At 47.4% G+C, this 16851-nt stretch overlaps 1 protein-coding gene across 2 annotated transcripts in view; it reads right to left on the bottom strand.

Moving 5' to 3' along the window:
• Window positions 1–299: 299 nt before the first annotated feature.
• Window positions 300–16851, bottom strand: part of TTC9 (tetratricopeptide repeat domain 9) — a 34997-nt gene continuing 18445 nt past the window's right edge. The window contains exons 2-3 of one of the 2 annotated variants that reach the window (XM_032624877.1): window positions 7272–7454; window positions 300–4567 (exon numbers count right to left, since the gene is read on the bottom strand). In XM_032624877.1, coding sequence (XP_032480768.1) covers window positions 4488–4567; window positions 7272–7454 — 263 coding nt within the window. In that variant the 3' untranslated portion in view covers window positions 300–4487. The remainder of the gene's footprint in view (window positions 4568–7271; window positions 7455–16851) is intronic. The other variant, XM_032624876.1, reaches the window with a different exon arrangement.

The raw sequence follows: 16851 nt of genomic DNA, 5'->3' as shown, positions 1-16851 counted from the left end.
ATTGGAGGGGTGAGGCATAGCCAAATGGGCAGAGGGAACAGCATGGAAAGGCCCAGAGACCCCAGAACAATGGGTTTGGGGAATCACAAGAAGCTAGGCAGCAGTAGAATGTAGGGAACCTTGGGAAGAGGACCAGGAGGTGTCAGTGGGAGAAATCACATGAAAGACCTTGTGTGTTATGCTGAGTTTGGCCTTTATTCTAAAAGTGATGAGCAGCCACTAAAGATTTCTAAGCTGTGGAGTGACATAATCAGATTGTGTTTTAGAAGGGCCACTCTGCTAGAAATGAAAAGGTGAACCGTAGGCAGAAGAAGCTGGCAACAGAGGAACAAATTAATTGCAGAATTAAGAATTTATGTATGTCAAAAAGCACCATAAACAAAATTTGAAAACAAAGCACTTGGAAAGCATACTTGGCAGTGTTTCTTGCCCAAAATAATACTCTTAATAAAATTACATATTGATAATAAACATACCAATATCAAATAAATAGAAAAATCACAAAGAAGGAGGTACAAATGGTCAATAAGCATATGAAGATGCTCTTCACTAATAAAGAATTGTGAGTTCATATAACATTGATATACTATTATTTTCCTCTCAAATTGGTAAAGATTTGGTAAGTGATAATACCCACCTGTAGTGAGGGTGCAGGGAACAGGGCACTCTCAAGCCTGCAAATAGAAGAGTGCTTTGGTACAAACTCTCTGGAGGGCAGTTGGTAAAATATATCAAAATTCTTAAAGATAGCCAAACGACATCCTTCTCAGATTTTATCCTCAGGAAATAGTCCTAGATATGTGCAAAATTTAGCTACAAGAATGTCTGTTGCAATATTATTTACAATAAAGACTGGGAACGCATGAGATAATCACTATTGGAAGATTGGTTACCAAATGAGGGTCCACCCACATAATGAGGATGCTGTCGAAACAGTTTGGGAGACCAGCAAAAAATGTTACGTTCGTGTTATAGTGGGTGAAGTAGCAGAAGGTGCAAAAAGCGTGTCCCATGTGCTACCATTTGTGACAAAATAGGTACATACATTTGAAAATGCGTAACTGTCTCTGAAAGGGTATACAAGTAGCTGGAGAGAAACTAGAGGCTGGCAGACAGGGCAGGAAAGAGAGTTACTTCTGACTCCAAATCTTTTTGTAATTCTTGAATTTTGTACCTGTGTATGCATTATGTATTCTACAATATAAATACACATTTTGAAAAGTGAGTTATTAAAGAGTATGTACAGTATGATCCAATCTTTGTTTAAAAAAATGCATGTGCATGTGTACATTTATACCCAAAACAACCAAAAGATACATCCATAAGGATAACAATATCTGTCTCCGGTAGTAGGATTATGGGGCGGAATTTATCTTTTTTTCCCCCTAATATTTCTACAATACACATGTGAGGCTTTCATAATAATTACAATAAAAGTATAATATTTTTTCCCCAAAGACTCTATCACAAAAGTCCAAGCGGGAGATGGCAAAGCAGGTCAGATCCAGGATGAGCGCTCCAAGTATAGCTCAGCAGTGATATCTGCAAACAAAACGTATAATTAAATAACAGTCCCTGTTTGGGGGAGGGACGAGGAGAAGGAAGCTGATGGTTTGTTAAGGGGAACAGAGCTGATGTTGCCTACCAGCTCTCTGAAGTCTCTGGACAAACGCACAGGAAGTTCAGTCCCACCATCTCAAACAAGTCCCAGGCAGCTTTTCTCTTTGGGATCATTTAACTTTGGGTCACAGTGAATGGAGTTCCCAGCACGCGTACCTACGTTACCAGACAAGCAGAAGACCTGGTCGCTTGTTCTATGAGGTCCCATGAGGTTGTCCTCACCTAGTTCTGGTTTTCGACCGTTTTCTTTGGAAGGATGGCAGCAATCTTATCATCCCCATCTGTTCAGCTCTGCCCCAACTCACTCGGTGAGGCAAGACCCCTCTCCTGTTCCACGTTGCGAATAGTTACTCTGAGTCCTTCTTCATGGCACGAAGACCAAAGGAAAACCCTCCCGGATTGAACTGGTTCTGCACACCACCTCTGACCTCATCTTCATCCTTCAGATCCTAACAAGCAGTCTGCCAACTCACAAACTTTCTGGGCTGGAGCCTAAGGAAGAGGGGAGTTTTGCACGTTTGCCTGTACTATGTGTGCTGCGGGGTGGATTTGAGTTGGGGTCATGTGAAATCATTTTGGGGGAAGAGGGCAGAGAGGAGGACATGGTAGGGGTGGGGGAGGATGTGGCAGCAGTATCAGCGTTTTTCCCTTTTTCCCTTCTCCAGAGGGTGAGCTATAGGCAACCAACTGGGGGCCCCTGGATATTTCTAGCACCTTCTTGCAGCCCCCGTTGGAAGCCTTTGAGGAGCTATGTGAATATAAACTGTGCTGCTGCCTTCTGGGCCCCTCAGAAGTGATTGGATCCTGCAGTGTTGGAGCCTCTGATTAAACAAATAAGCCAGAATTAACTGTGTGTTTCCTTTCAGTCTCTACCTGTAACTGTGACTCTTCCCCAAAGCTGGGGATGGGGTGAGGAATGCTAGGTGGATTGTTTGGATACGTGCTGGCCCGTCAGCAAGGAGAATAAACAATACACAGAAATAACTGCTGGGTCTCAGCTGCCTTTTCCGCCACTAGGGAGTCAAGTGTTAGGGACAATTTTTCACCTTGGGCTAAATATGAAAGGCAGCCCACGTACCATCATTGACGTAGTCAAGGTTTGTCACACATACTGTCCTGCTGTTGAATGGTTGTAACTACCCAATATTATACGTTTTAGGGCAGCAACTAACTACGGAGTAGTTAGCAGCTGAAGCTCTGGAGTCAGACAGACTCGGTTCAAATCCTAGCTATGCCACTTAAGGCCATGCAACATTGGGCTAGTTTTCTCTTTTTCAGTTTTCTTATCCATCAGATGGGAATAGTAGGGTAATTGTATGAAAGAAATGAGATTATACATGTAAAGATCTGAGGACAGTGCATTTAATAAATGCTCACTATTAATATTATTGCATCTGTATATATTTTAATTTGTACAATATTGTCTCACGGATCACACAAAAAATACATGAAAGTGCTTTGAAAATTTTAAAGCATCATATAAATTAAAGGTATCATTGGTAATAATCTCCTATGACTATTTCTCAACTCTTCCAACTCCTTGAAGACTGGGACTACATCCTATGTCCCAGGGCAAACTGCACAATGACAGGCAAACAAGAAGCCCTCAGTAAGCGTCTCTTATTTGACTGAAGCAACATGGCATCGCAAAAAGGGCATAGGTATCAGGAGACTAGGCTGGGATAAAATTAGTTTAAGGCAGGAGAGCCAGTCTGCAGTCATCATTTAGTCATTCAACAAATACTTGTTGAACACATTCTATGTGCTAGATATTGAGTCCAGGTAATTTCATCAAAAAAGAGGCTACAGGTTCCCACATAGCCAAATCCCTGGGCAGTCTCCACAATGCCAGCCTACTCTAAAAGCACAAAGGCGCAGCCAGCATTGTACACCACTGCGCAAATGGCCCATTGCTTTGGGGGAAGCCCCATCCTACCTGGCTGCAAGCAGCTCTGATTGAGGGTTGCGGGAGGGAGTACAAGTGAGGGAGTGGGCTGCTTTCAACAGAAATGACAGGAACTGCTGCCCGTTAACTTATTTTTATTTACACTTAATTCCTCCGCAGCTCAGTCTCCCAGTCTATACCATGCTCTTTCCCCTAGATATCATCTCTCCCTCTCCCCGTCCCTATGTGGTCAGCCCCTGGCCCACTCTACCCTGCCCTTCTGCTGTCACAGCTGCCTGCTGGCTGGGAGTCTGGGAGAATGGTATGTGTGTTCACCAGAGGGCACTGAGAGTGGGCTTCGATGGCCTGTGAATCCTGGCAGAGTCTCAGATCCCCAAGTGGGAGAGGAGAAAGCACAAACCAGGACAACGAGTGAGGGAGGGAGGCAGGGCCTGAGGTTTTGGGGGTGGGGAGCGGGTTTGTGTGCAGAAATCCAGTGCACAGACTCTCAGACTCTGTTGGCTTAACCAACGCTTCTGGTGTCTGTCTCATCCCTGGATTTGTCACAGTTGCCTTGAGATACTGCAGTCTGTCAGGCAGCTGTGGAGGGGTCCAGCCCGTGGGCTCCGTGCCTGACGCCTTTGGGATGGTGCATCTGCCAGGCTCTGCCTCTGCCGGAAGCACTGGCCCAAGTCAAAGCTGCAATGGCATTCCCAACCTGTGACAGTCCTCTCCAGCAGTTCCCGCTGAAGTTAGGTCCCTCTCAGCGGCTGCCCTACTGGAAAGAGGATGTCCCTTGTCAGGGCAACCCACCAGATTCCAAATCTGCCCGTCTCCTTCTTTTCACACTGGGAGTAGACAAAGAGTTGAGGGGCAATAGGAGGAGGAAGTGGGGAGAAAGGAACAGAACCCTGGGAAGGGCTCTCCACCAGTGGGTGCCTGGATGTCCCAGGTTAGGCTCGGCTCTAGAAAGGTGTTCTAGTTACATGGCTTCCTTCTCTCTCTGGGAGCATCTGCTGAGCTTCATCTCCGTCAGCTGGATATATCGAATCACGTTGGTGTCTGTGAGGAGAGAAACACACCTTAGGGAACAGCTGGTGAGGGGAACTCTTGGGTCTGTGGAGAATCAGACCAAAGCTGTATCTGCAGACCATGGACAAGCCAGACGCACTCAAGGTCCAGCGTGGCTGAGAGGGCAACCAGGATGTGCTTCCTCTCTTTCACTGCTCCGCGTCTCCACGTGGACAGGTCCCTGTGACCCAGAGCACAGATGGCAAGGAGAGGAGAGGCAGGGGAATTTCTCCCCTTATTTCTATGGAGCAGCAAACCCCAGTGGTCCTGAGTCAGCACAGTTAGTTGAGTTTAACCTCAGGCAATTAGAAGTTTCTCTGAGCCTCCTGTCTCGTCTGCAAGAAACAACCTCCGTTTTTGAGTGCCTACTTTATGCCATGATTTTAACCTTCATCGTCTCACTGAACCCTCATTATAATCCTGTAAGGTATGTTTCATCATCCTCACTGTAACCAAAGTTAAAACTGGGCCCCGGAGAGATTAAGTCAGATGCCCAAGGAGACACACATAGTTGCCGCATCTGAATCCAAAGGCTGCCTCTCCCGGGGATCATATCTTCCTTATAAAATTGCTGTGAGGACCAAAGTAGATATGTCTAAAAGGGCTTAATCCAAATGATCGATAAATATTAGTTGATTGTAATGTTTTTTTTTTAAATAATTTTATTTATTTTTGGCTGTGTTGGGTCTTTGTTGCTACACGCAGGCTTTCTTTAATTGTGGCGAGCGGGGGCTACTCTTCGTTGCGGTGCGCGGGCTTCTCATTGCGGTGGCTCCTCTTGTTGGGAGCGTGGGCTGTAGGCGCGCGAGCTTCAGTAGTTGTGACACGTGGGCTCAGTAGTTGTGGCTCGCGGGCTCTAGAGCGCAGGCTCAGTAGTTGTGGCACACGGGCTTAGTTGCTCCACGGCATGTGGGATCTTCCTGGACCAGGGCTTGAACCCGTGTCCCCTGCATTGGCAGGCGGATTCTTAACCACTGCGCCACCAGGGAAGCCCCTGTAATGTTTTTCAGTTGGAGAGTTTAGAAGAAATTTGCTTCATTGTCTTATCTCGTTCTTACCAGAAAGGTTAGGCAACCACCTCACCACAAACTGGGGAATTTCCCCCCAGTTCCAGCCCTTAAATTAGTGAGTGCGGAAGGACCTAGAACAACTGTTTAGCCCTGCACACACCGAAATATGAATTAGGCTGCCTGAGATGTTTACTTCCACAAGTACAAATGAATGCTGTATAATATTCCAGAATGCCTGGCAGGGCACCCAGAACAGTGCTGGCAGATAGCAGGTGCTCAAGAGAATTCTGTTGAATGAGTCCCATTCTTGGTCCTCAAGTGGCTTATAGTAGAGCTGGGGGAACACGATTTATATACAGAAAACAAATCAACAACACATAAAAATAAAGATATTAGTGTTCTTTAAAAAAATAAAGAAAAAAGCATGTTGGGTATTTGCAAATTCATCCTAACAAGACTCCTTGGAAGGAGAATTGCGTTAAAAGATAAAATCAGCCATATGAACAACCATGGCAACAGCAAGTCAAAGTCATGGTTTAAATGATACCTTCTCAAGTATTCCCTGGTGGCGCAGTGGTTGAGAGTCCGCCTGCCGATGAAGGGGACACGGGTTTGATCCCTGGTCCAGGAAGATCCCACGTGCCGCGGAGCAACTAAGCCCGTGCGCCACAACTACAGAGCCTGCAAGCGGCAACTACTGAAGCCCAAGCGCCTAGAGCCCGTGCTCCACAGCAAGAGAAGCCACCGCAATGAGAAGCCCGCGCACCGCAACGAAGAGTAGCCCCCGCTCACCGCAACTAGAGAAAGCCCCTGCGCAGCAACAAAGACCCAACTCAGCCAAAAATAAATAAATAAATTTATTAAAAAAAAATAAATAAATGATAGCTCCTCAGAGAGGGTGTTCCTGACCACCTGGTCTGAAATAGCACCCCCTTTAATCTTGATCCTCTGACTCTGCTTTATTTCCTTCATAGCACTTACTACTGCTAAATATTACGTTATCAATTTGTCTGTTTGTTTATTGTCCATCTCCTTCCATTATAACATAAAGTCCTTGAAGGTAGCAACTTTTTTTTGTTCCCTGCTATTTACCCAGCACCTAGAAGAGTTCCTGGCCCATTGTACCTGCTCAATATATATCTGTGGCATGAATGAATGGCGGGGCTAGTGGATGTGATTTAAGTGAATGGTACAGATAACACCTGCTCTAAGGACTGGGTTCTGACCGAAGGAGCTGAAGCATGCTTCCTGGAGGATGTTGGGCTTAGCTCCCAGATTATCCATTTGTATTCTGTCTCATCAACCAGAATGTGAGCTCCTCACAAGTGGGGACCACGTCTTCTCATCTCCATCCTCGGCACCCAGCACAAATCTTGGCACATAGTAAGAATACAATATGTACTCATTGAATAAGTAAAGAGGGCTGGATTCTCGGTTGGAAAAATGAAGAATTCCATATTCCATCTGAAAAGAAGAGATGCCCAGGCTCCCTGGAACCCAGACCCCAGGCAAAGGCATGGACTATGTGTTCTCCTTGTTCCAGGACCTAGCACACACCTGACCCTTCATTTGCCATTTCCCTCCCTGCCTGGCCCTGCCAGCCAGGAACTCTGACCACGGCAATGAGACGGCCTGGGAGCTGCCCCAGGGGGCTGGTGGTAAGGAAAGAGCAATTGCTTCCTTACCTGTTGGCTGTCGGGTCCTTGCTTCTTTCAGGTAGTAGAGTGCTTTGTCATAGTCTCCAAGGTGGTAGAAGGCCACACCGGACCGGTAAAGGGCCTTGAAATTCTCCCCTTCTTTCTTCAGGACTTTTAGGCAGTACTCTTTGACTCGTTCATAGTTCACCAGCTCAGCCTGGAGCAGGCAGGCTACAGAGGAAGGGAGAAAGAAGGGAAAGTGCCATCAACACAACAGCAGCAGGCTCTGAATGTCTCCCTTTGGTTTTTCCTCTCTGACCAGAGAAGGTTTACGAGTGCTGGGGCTTTACGGTGGGGTTTACGCCATGGAGTTTCTCATCAAATAATCCTGGGTTCTAGGATCCAGTTTCATCTTCAACAAGCTGTGTGACCTTGAGCAAGTTACCTGACCTTGTAATATGGATTGAATTGTGCCCCCCGCCCCCCTCACTGAGTCCTAACCCCCAGTGCTTTAGAATGTGACCTTCTTTGGAAATAGGGTCTTTACAAAGGTAATCAAGTTAAAAAGAGGTCATTAGAGTGGGTTCTAATCCAATCTTACCAGTGTCCTTATAAAAAGGGTACAATAGACTGAATGTTTGTGTCCCCCCGAACATTCACATGTTGAAAACTAATTCCCAGAGTGACGGTATTTGGAGGTGAGGTCTTTGGGAGGTGACTAGGTATTGAGGGTGGGGCCCTTATGACTGGGATTAGTGCTCTTATAAGAGACCCCAGAGAGCTCCCTCACCCCTTCTGCTATGTGAGGACACAGAGAGACAGCAGCCATCTATGAACCAGGAAGTGGGCCCTCACCAGACACTGAATCTGCGGTGTCTTGATCTTGGACTTCCCAGCCCCTAGAACTATGAGAAATAAATGGCTGTTGTTTGAGCCACCCACTGTGCAATACTTTTGTTACAGCAGCCCAAAGAGACTAGGACAAATGAGAAGTTTGGACACCAAGACAGACACACAGGAAAGACGACGTGAAGAGACACAGGGAAAAGATGGCCACCTACAAGCCAAGGAATGCCTGGGGCTACCTGAAGCTAGGAGAGAAGCACAGCTCTCGGAAGGAACCAACCCTACCAACACCTTGATCTTGGACTCCTAGCCTCCAGAACCATAAGACAGAACATATCTATTGTTTAAGCCATCAGTCTGTGACACTTTTGTTGTGGCTACTGTAGGGACAAGCCACAAGAGGCAATGACAATACTAACCTTGGCCAATATTTGTCAAATGCTTCCCTTGTGCCGGATGCTTGCTTCGTTGCTTTACTTGTCTCACCTGATAGAATCTTTGGGATACCATAACGAAGGTCCAAGTATTGTTCCCATTTTACAGATGAGGAAGCTGAGGCCCAGAGAGGTTTAAGTAACTTCCCAAGGACACACAACATGAAAGAGGCAAGGCTGAGATTTAAATCAAAACTGTCCAGCTCCAGAGCCCAAGTTCCTCACTGAGCTGTTGAAGGGACTATATAAAATGATGGCACAGTATTTGACACAGGGCTTGGCACATAGTAAACACCCACACTGTTACTTCATGTAATTATAATTCTTTGCAGCCCCTGCAATCCTGTGGTGACAACTGCCTCTGAATTTCCTCAAGTTCTCTTCCACACGTTTGTCTCTGCAGTCCCTGGGAGCAGGGGCCTCTGATGGGCTAGTGACCAGCTATGGGGCTCCTTCCTATTCCAGAGTCAGTTATCTCTGAGTAAACCGTCTCCCCCTTGAAGCTTTCTCTCACCAGCGATCAGTCACAGGGCCAGGGCTAGGGCGAGTGTGAGGAATCTTGTACCCTTGAGTGAGCACCTCCTTACATACTGTGCCCTAGGGGCCTCACTCGCCTCACCTTAATCCCAGCCCTGCTGAGCTACCTCGGCCTCCATTCCATCCCTCAAGCATTCAGTAGGCGTTGACTAAAGGCAAAGAGGGGTGTCAAACACACTGGAGGAGTTTTTTAAAAGGGGGTGGGGTGAGGTGGCGGAAGGGCACCTGTCTGCTTCTTCAAAGTGAATGAAAACAGACTTAGCGGGTCAAACTCTTGCTTCCTGCCAAGACCTGGTTGGTGGGACGTGGGACGTGGGAGGAGGCTGATGCGCTGCTCCTTTGCACTCAGGTTTCTCCCACATTGGAAGAGTCATCCTCGGGATAGAGTCAAGTCACTGATTTTAATCTTCAGGGGTCTACCTTCTGCTGTTTTGATTCCTTAAATAACTTCCCAGGGATGTGAACTGCTGATTAAGAGACCAGATCTTTCATCGGGCATTTTAGACCAAAAAAACCCCAAACAAAAAACATCCTTTTGCAGGCTGAGTTGGCGCTAGGACAACCAGGAAGTGGCAGGGAATCAGCCCAGATCTGGAAATTGACCCATCACGTTCCACTCGCTACAGGGCAGGAAGCCAAACAAGCCGACAGAAGCAGCGGACTGCTAACCCCGTGGGCATGGGCGCGGGTGGCTGTGGTCTCAGAGACACGCAGACCTGCTGGCACATTAGGGGTGCACCCTGCCAAGCTGATGCCACCAGCTCCCTGCCCTCTCTTCCCTCAGCTGTGGGGTGGAGACCCCCCTGCCCCCTTGCCCTACCCCATTGCTGCTGGAGTTTGCCTCGGTGCTTTCACAGCTCTGCGGACAGGGAGGGCTTCTGTCATGAGGTTCCCGCCTGGGAACCTCACTGGCTGCTACCTGTGTGAGACTTGGCTCCAACAGCTGCCCCCAGAACTGAAGGGTTTCCTGTCCAAGCTTCCACAGGCCATCTCGTGTCCTCTGTTCTCAGCTGAGAGCCCTCTTCCTGTCCAGCCCTCCATCCTCAGACACTTCTGTTTGCTGACCTGAGCAGTCTAGGAAATGGATCTTTGTTTGTTTTAAAAAACAGTTTTTGAATGTCTAAAACTGGGGTGGGGGGGGGAAGCAAAAAGGCCTGGAAATGGGAAAGTCCTCCTGCTAACACACCATCCCCCCACCTTGGGCAAAAGAAGGATAGCAGTCGATTTCCAGGACTCATTCAGTGAAAATGTCTGGAATTCCCCTGCAGATCTGGTGTGAACTGTGAGACCTGGTTGTGGACCTGGGTTCAGACCGCAGGGGAGGTGGGGCCCGGCAGGTTACAGGGTGTGGAGGCCCTATTGGCACCAGAGGCAGAGCCCAGGGAGATGGAGAAATCTGGAGTTAGCTCGGGTCCAGATGGGCTGCCTTCCCAAAAGTCTGCACCGAGAGGGGGAATCCGGATAAGAAACAAGGGGTGGCAGGCCAGAGCTCTTAAGAAGGCCCAGGGTGGAGGAGGCAAGAGACAGTCTGGGCTGCACTCAGCCCTACCTGCAGGTGATTTTTAGGTACCTCTCTTGTTTGGGTGGGGAGTTATCTGGGGTACATATAACAAGCCCATGGGATAAGTAAAATGGGATGTCTGTAGGCACATTTTAGAGTTGAAGAAGTCAAGAAGGAGAGGTTGACCAGCAGTCTCTTGATGTCTCTTCCACGTTTCTCTGCCTGCTACCCAGGGCCTGGGGGCTGCAGGAGACCCTGAGACTAGGTCATTTTGTCCCATTGCCCTTTCTTCCTCTCTGTCGTTAATCCCTTACCTTGTGTCAGAGGATACCTTACCTTACCTCAGTACCTTACATATACTATGTCTTTTCATCTTCACAGCAAATCTATGAAACAGGTTCTCCGTTATGCTTCTCTTACTGACGATGAAACCCAGTTCCGGAGAAAGTAAGTAACCTGCTGGAGGTCACTCAACTAGGAGGTGGCAGAATTACGATATCCTCCCACTTCTGCCTGGCTCCCAAGACTGTGCTCTTGCCCGTGGGTACCTGTGGGTCTACATGTGAAGGCTTTAGAAACCACGTCACCCCTCGTAAAAGACAGGGCACCTGTGTAAACAGCCTTCCTTTGTGTCCCAGGGTCAACAAAACAAAAACTAACTGCACAGAGCACTGTACAGGGCACTGGGATGAGGTGGTGAACCAAACACCCTGCCCCGTCCTGGAGCTGACGGACTGCTGGGGAGGGCAGATGGTGCATTATCTCAAATACCCCCGTGTGCCAAGAGCTGTGAAGGAGAAGTGATGAGTGGGAGCCTGCTGAGGGGGGGAGGGCCCTAAACCAAGATCAAGTATCATGGGAGGCTTCTTGGAAGAAGCGGTGTTTAAGCTGGGTTCCAGAGGTTGTGTGTTTCTCAACCTCAGCACCATAAATATTTCAAGCTGGGTAATTGTTTGCTGGGGGGGGGGGGGTGTCCTGTGCATTGTAGGATGTTTAGCAACATCCTTGTGTTCTACGCACTAGACGCCAATTGTGACAAGCAAAACAGTGTCTCCAGATATCGCCAAATGTCCCCTGGTGGGGGGTGGGGGGAATCACGCTTGTGTGAGAACAGTTGATGTAGGTGGAAAGGAGAAAAAGCTTTCTATGTGGGGGGGGGGGGGAGGGAGGGAAGGATGGAGGAAGGAAGGAAGAAGGAAAGAAAGAAAGAAAGAGAAAGGAGGAAGGAAGGAAGGAAGGAAGGAAAGAAAGAGAGAAAAGAAAGAAAGAAAGGAAGAGAAGGAAGGAAGGAAGGAAGGAAGGAAGGCAGGAAGGAAGATAGAAAGAAAGAGAGATTATGGCTTATTTGAGGAGGTTTGAGTAGCCAAGCCCAGCTGGAGCAGAGACTGAAGGGAAGGGTAAAAGGGAATAAAGCTAGAGAAGCAAGATGAAACCAGGACACACAGACCCTTCTGGTTCATGTTGAGGATCTGGGACTTTATTCTTAGGGCAAGAGTGGATTTGGATGATAAAATAATGGTGACTCGGTTGACTCAAGCTGAGGCAGAAAGGCAGGAGAAAGGGATTCATTCAAGCGGCACCCAGGAGTCAGAACTGACTAGCATTAGGGAACCCCTGAAGTATGTCCCCTCTGCTGTTACACTCACGTGCTTAGATCCCGTCATCCCAGGAGATCCGAGATTGCCATTTTGGATCCACTGATGATCCATGAGTTTTCTTCCACATTGTAGCAACCTGGTCTCCGTTTGAAATAAGGTTTAAAATACGAGTCTCTGTGCTCTACTATACGGCACAGATCACTATTCTAAAGAGTACTGGGCTGGGAATCAGCCACTAGCCAACATTAGGAAAATCACTTTCCCTTTCGGGGCCTCAGTAAAAACGAGGGGCCCACACTTCATTGAGTAATCTCTACCATACCTAACAGCCTGTGAATATAAATGTTTGCCACTTAATAGAAGGATGAAATTGTTTCACTGGTTCCTCTTCAAAAGGACTTCTGTTCTCTTACTTTTGGTAAAAGGCATCTTCTACTGCAGACGACAATCAGAAATGGGGGGCGGCAGCGATTGAAGGGCTTGTCTAAGACAGTCCTGCCATGTGGAGATTTGTTCTGGCACAGAGACTGGGTTATGTTCGGATGTGGTCTTCCCAAGCCAAGGCCCTGGGGCAGGATTTTCCCTGCAGGGCGTAAGCACCGCCGCTGTTGGCCAGTCCCAGCTCAGGAGACAGTGGACTTGGGAAGGCAGGCCTCAGGCTAGATGGAAAGGGAGCTTGTTCTTGTCCATGGCCTTGGCTCTGAGTATATATTTGGCTTCCAAGATGCAGTTATTAAGCAGCAGATGCCCGGTGGGGAGACATGTCCAAAGTAGACATGTGGAGATGGGCCCGGGCTCCCAGACCACCATATCTAGAAGCTCTTTTCAGAGAAATATTATGAACTTTCTGGTCTCTGGGTCTTCTGACAAGTTTGAATAAATGCTGCATCCTGGAATCAACCAAGCTGTGGAGAATTAGGACAAGCTTCCATTCATACTTGGAAAGGAGCGCTAGAAGGGAAACTGCCTTCCCTGAGCCTACCGTGGTGGCAGCAGTAGTGGCCAGTGCAACTTACAAGAGAAAGGTAAATTTGGAGGACAAAATTGGGGCGGTAAGTCCTCAATCGCTCCTCCCACGTGGAGATTCCTCTTCCATTGCCAACCTTGGGTGGTTAGGGTGTGATTTTATGGAAAGAGCTTGGCAGGCTTTCTTAGCTCCGCAGAGGACTCTTCAGTAGGAGAAAGAGAATCAGAAACTTAAACAGCCCCAAGCACTCACACACAGAGACAGAGGAAATCATAAGTTTGATGTTCCCCAAGGCAACCACACTGAGACCTCAGGCTAAAACACGTCAGGCTCTCCTGGCTCTGCCACCTGTTTTGTTCCTGTTTTTCCTGGTGCATGCAGGGCACGGTGACAGCCCGGGCAAAACGCCACTTGTTGGCATGAGATGAAAGGAAACTGGATGGGGGGAGGAAGGCCAAGTTCATGTAGCCATTGGTTTTCTTCTGACAGCTGATTCACTACCATTTGCCCTTACCTGCTGGACGGGAGGGAAGCATGGGCTGGATGGGAGGGAAGGAGAGACCCATCTGGGGCCAGGGGTGAGGAGGGGGAACCTACTTCATGAGGCTGCTCCCTGTTCGGAGGTGAATCGTGTCCTCCCAAAAAGGTATGTTGGAGTCCTAATCTTCAACACCTCAGAATGTGATCCCATATGGACAGAGGGTCTTCATAGGGGTGATCAAGTCAAAATGAGGTCAGTAGGGTGGACCCTAATTCAGTACGACTGGTGTCCGTATAAAAAGGAGAAATTTGGACACAGAGTCAAACACACACAGAAAAGACGATGTGAAGAGACACAGGGAGAAGATGGCCACCTACAAGCCAAGGAATGACAGAGGCTACCAGAAGCTAGGAGAGAGGCCTGGAACAGATTCTCCCTCACAGCTCTCGGAAGGAACCAACCCTACCAACACCTTCATCTTGGGCTCCTAACCTCCAGAACTGTGATACAGTGTTTCTCTGTTATTTTAAGCCATGCAGTTTGTGGTGCTTTATGATGGTGGCCTTAGGAAACGAATACACCTTGCTGGTCATTTCTTTGGGAAGTGGGCCCAGGAATTGGCTATTACATTCCTGGGGGAAATTTTCCCAAACCAAATTTTTTGACCCATTTTCAAACTGATTTCAAGGGGCATTGGCATAGGAGTCAAGTGGAAAGAGCTTGGATCAGGATAGAGGTGACATTCAGGCTATTTAACAACTGGTATAGGTCCTAACCACACTGAATAGGCACATGGGATTGTGCTAGTTCTGGGGTGTTCTGGCTGCATCAGTGCTGGATCTGGAGATACGGTCCCAGGCTGGAATCCAAGCTCTGCCATGCACTAGCCCGGGCCCTTGGGCAGGTTACTTCATCTCTCTCGGTCTCCTTCTTCTCATGTGTTAAATGAAGATAATAATACCTATGTTGTAGAGACTCTTGTGATGATAAAATGAAGTAATTACTGTATGTTATATGCCCCACACAGCGCTGGGCACAAAAACTGATTCTCATAAATGCTAGTTCTTTAGGAAATCACTGGTCGAGTGTGGTTTCCCCAGCAACGCGTTACGTTAACCAGAGGAAATTTCCATTTTGAATCCTACACACAGTGCAGGAAACTACAGCTTAATTTAAAGCCAATTTTCAAGAATAGGTCAGATATATTTTGGAGGGTAATTTAGAAGTTCTTTCTTTTTTTAGCATCTTGATTCTTTTTTTAAAAATTGAGGTAGGGACTTCCCTAGCGGTCCAGTGGTTAAGAATCTGCACTTCCACTGCAGGGGGCGCAGGTTCAATCCCTGGTCGGGGAACTAAGATCCTGCATGCTGTGTGGTGTGGCCAAAGAAAAGAAAAAAAGAAATTGAAAAAAGATTTTTAAAAATTGAGGTAAAGTTGACATAACATGATGTTCGTTTCGGGTGTACAACATGGTGATTTGATGTTTGTATATACTGCAAAATGACAGAGGGTCTTTCTGTGGCAGAGCAATGGGAATGTAGTGTGTGCAGTGAAATGATGGGTATTTTTACTAATTAGGCTTCATATCCAGGACTGCTATGACCCACCCAATTTTACCTTTCCATAAAAGTACTGATTTTCCTCTCTTTGCACACAAATGCTTACACTCAGAGTTCTGAAAACAACTTTCTTTTCTTGATTTCTCTCTTTTTGTTTCTTTCTGGACATTTATGTTGCCTCTACATTTTAGATACTGAAGTAACTTTATAATAAATATACTCATGGAGGTTTTGTTTATGTTAAATATAACCTATAATCCCAGGGTTACAATTACTAGGTCAGGGTGTGTGACTGTCTGAGTGGCCTTTGCCACGTAACACACAGATCTTTCCCCTTGACAGTGGCTGTTTACTTAGAGCCTTGGGCCCTCCCAAACGCCTAGGAATCTTCATTTCAGAAATAATCTATGTTTGGCTTGCTTTTATTTCACTGGGTTGTGGGGAGGGCAAAGAAGACAGCTGGAAGGAGATGGGCAAACCCCAGTTTGCACAAAGAGATGTCTACTTTCTAAGGGAGATGAAGAACTTAGGGGTAAGGCAGACCTGGGTTCTAATCCTGACTGCCCCTGGCCAGTTATGCGGCCTTAGAAAGTGACTGGCCCTCTCTAAGACTCGTTTCCTCGTCTCTGAAATAAAGACAGCAACTCTATCGAACTCACCGGTCTGTTCTGAGGATGAAGTGAGAAAGTGCACCACAATGCTGGATGCAGTGCTGGGCCCACAGCAAATGCTCCGTGGACATGAGCTGATTCAGAGATCAGCAAAAATGCTCCGCCCCCAAACCTGTGCAGCGAGGGCAGAGCCCATCCCCGATTTCTCATTTTTCCTTTCATGGTCTCGGATGTACATAAACTCACACTTGCCACAAATGTTTCCCACACTTAGGTTTGATGCTTGGTTTTACTTACCAGTTTTCCTTTCAAAAGTGTGCTCAAAGGTGTGTTTTCCTGTCGGGGGTGGGTGGGTATATGCAGAGAACATGATAAAAGCAGCTTTGCAGCCAGAAAAGGGGGCTTAGGGAAAGAATGGGGTAGGGTTCTGGGACTATTTTCTTTTCACTTATAGATTAGACAGCCTCTGAGTCAACAGTTGGTTGTATCCTCCTCCCACCCGTCTACATCCCTAAACTGCAGACATGAATGCTGCCTCCTGCCTGCTCTCAGCCCTTCTCTCATCACGAGTGGATGATTGGGTACCACCGCCGATATTTCACCGACAGCTTTCTGGATGGGGTGGCAGACAGACCCAAAGTTGCTGGGCTCCTCTGGAGTCCTAATAATCTGGGAAAGCTAGGAGCTCTAAAAGCCAGCTGTGGCAGGAAAATGAATAGGCCTTGTTCCTGACTCTATAGGGTGTGAAAGAGCCTTCGAGAGAAGGCGGAAATATTTTTATGGAGAAGTTGCTGGCCAGTTTCAGTGCCTCTGAGTTAGTTGATACAAGACAATGTCCCCAGCACTAGCATTCACCTGGCATCCTTGGGTTAAGACAGCTCGCCTCTCAGAGTTTCAGTTTTGAAGTGGGTAAAAATGAAGGTAATTATGGCTGCTCCCTACCTTGAAGGCTTGTGAGCGGGCTGAGAAAAGTCAGGGTTTCACTGACATCTGATGAGAACCCCACAGTGTTTCTCATTAAATCATCCATGCTAACTGATCATCATTAGTTAACATGGAGATTCTGGAACTCTGTAATCCACATTTTTTTTCTT

This window comes from Phocoena sinus, chromosome 2 (genome assembly GCF_008692025.1).
Source record: "Phocoena sinus isolate mPhoSin1 chromosome 2, mPhoSin1.pri, whole genome shotgun sequence".
NCBI classification, from domain to species: Eukaryota; Metazoa; Chordata; class Mammalia; order Artiodactyla; family Phocoenidae; genus Phocoena; species Phocoena sinus.
The sequence above is the reverse complement of the archived record's forward strand: the minus strand, read 5'-3'. Positions and strand labels throughout refer to the sequence as shown.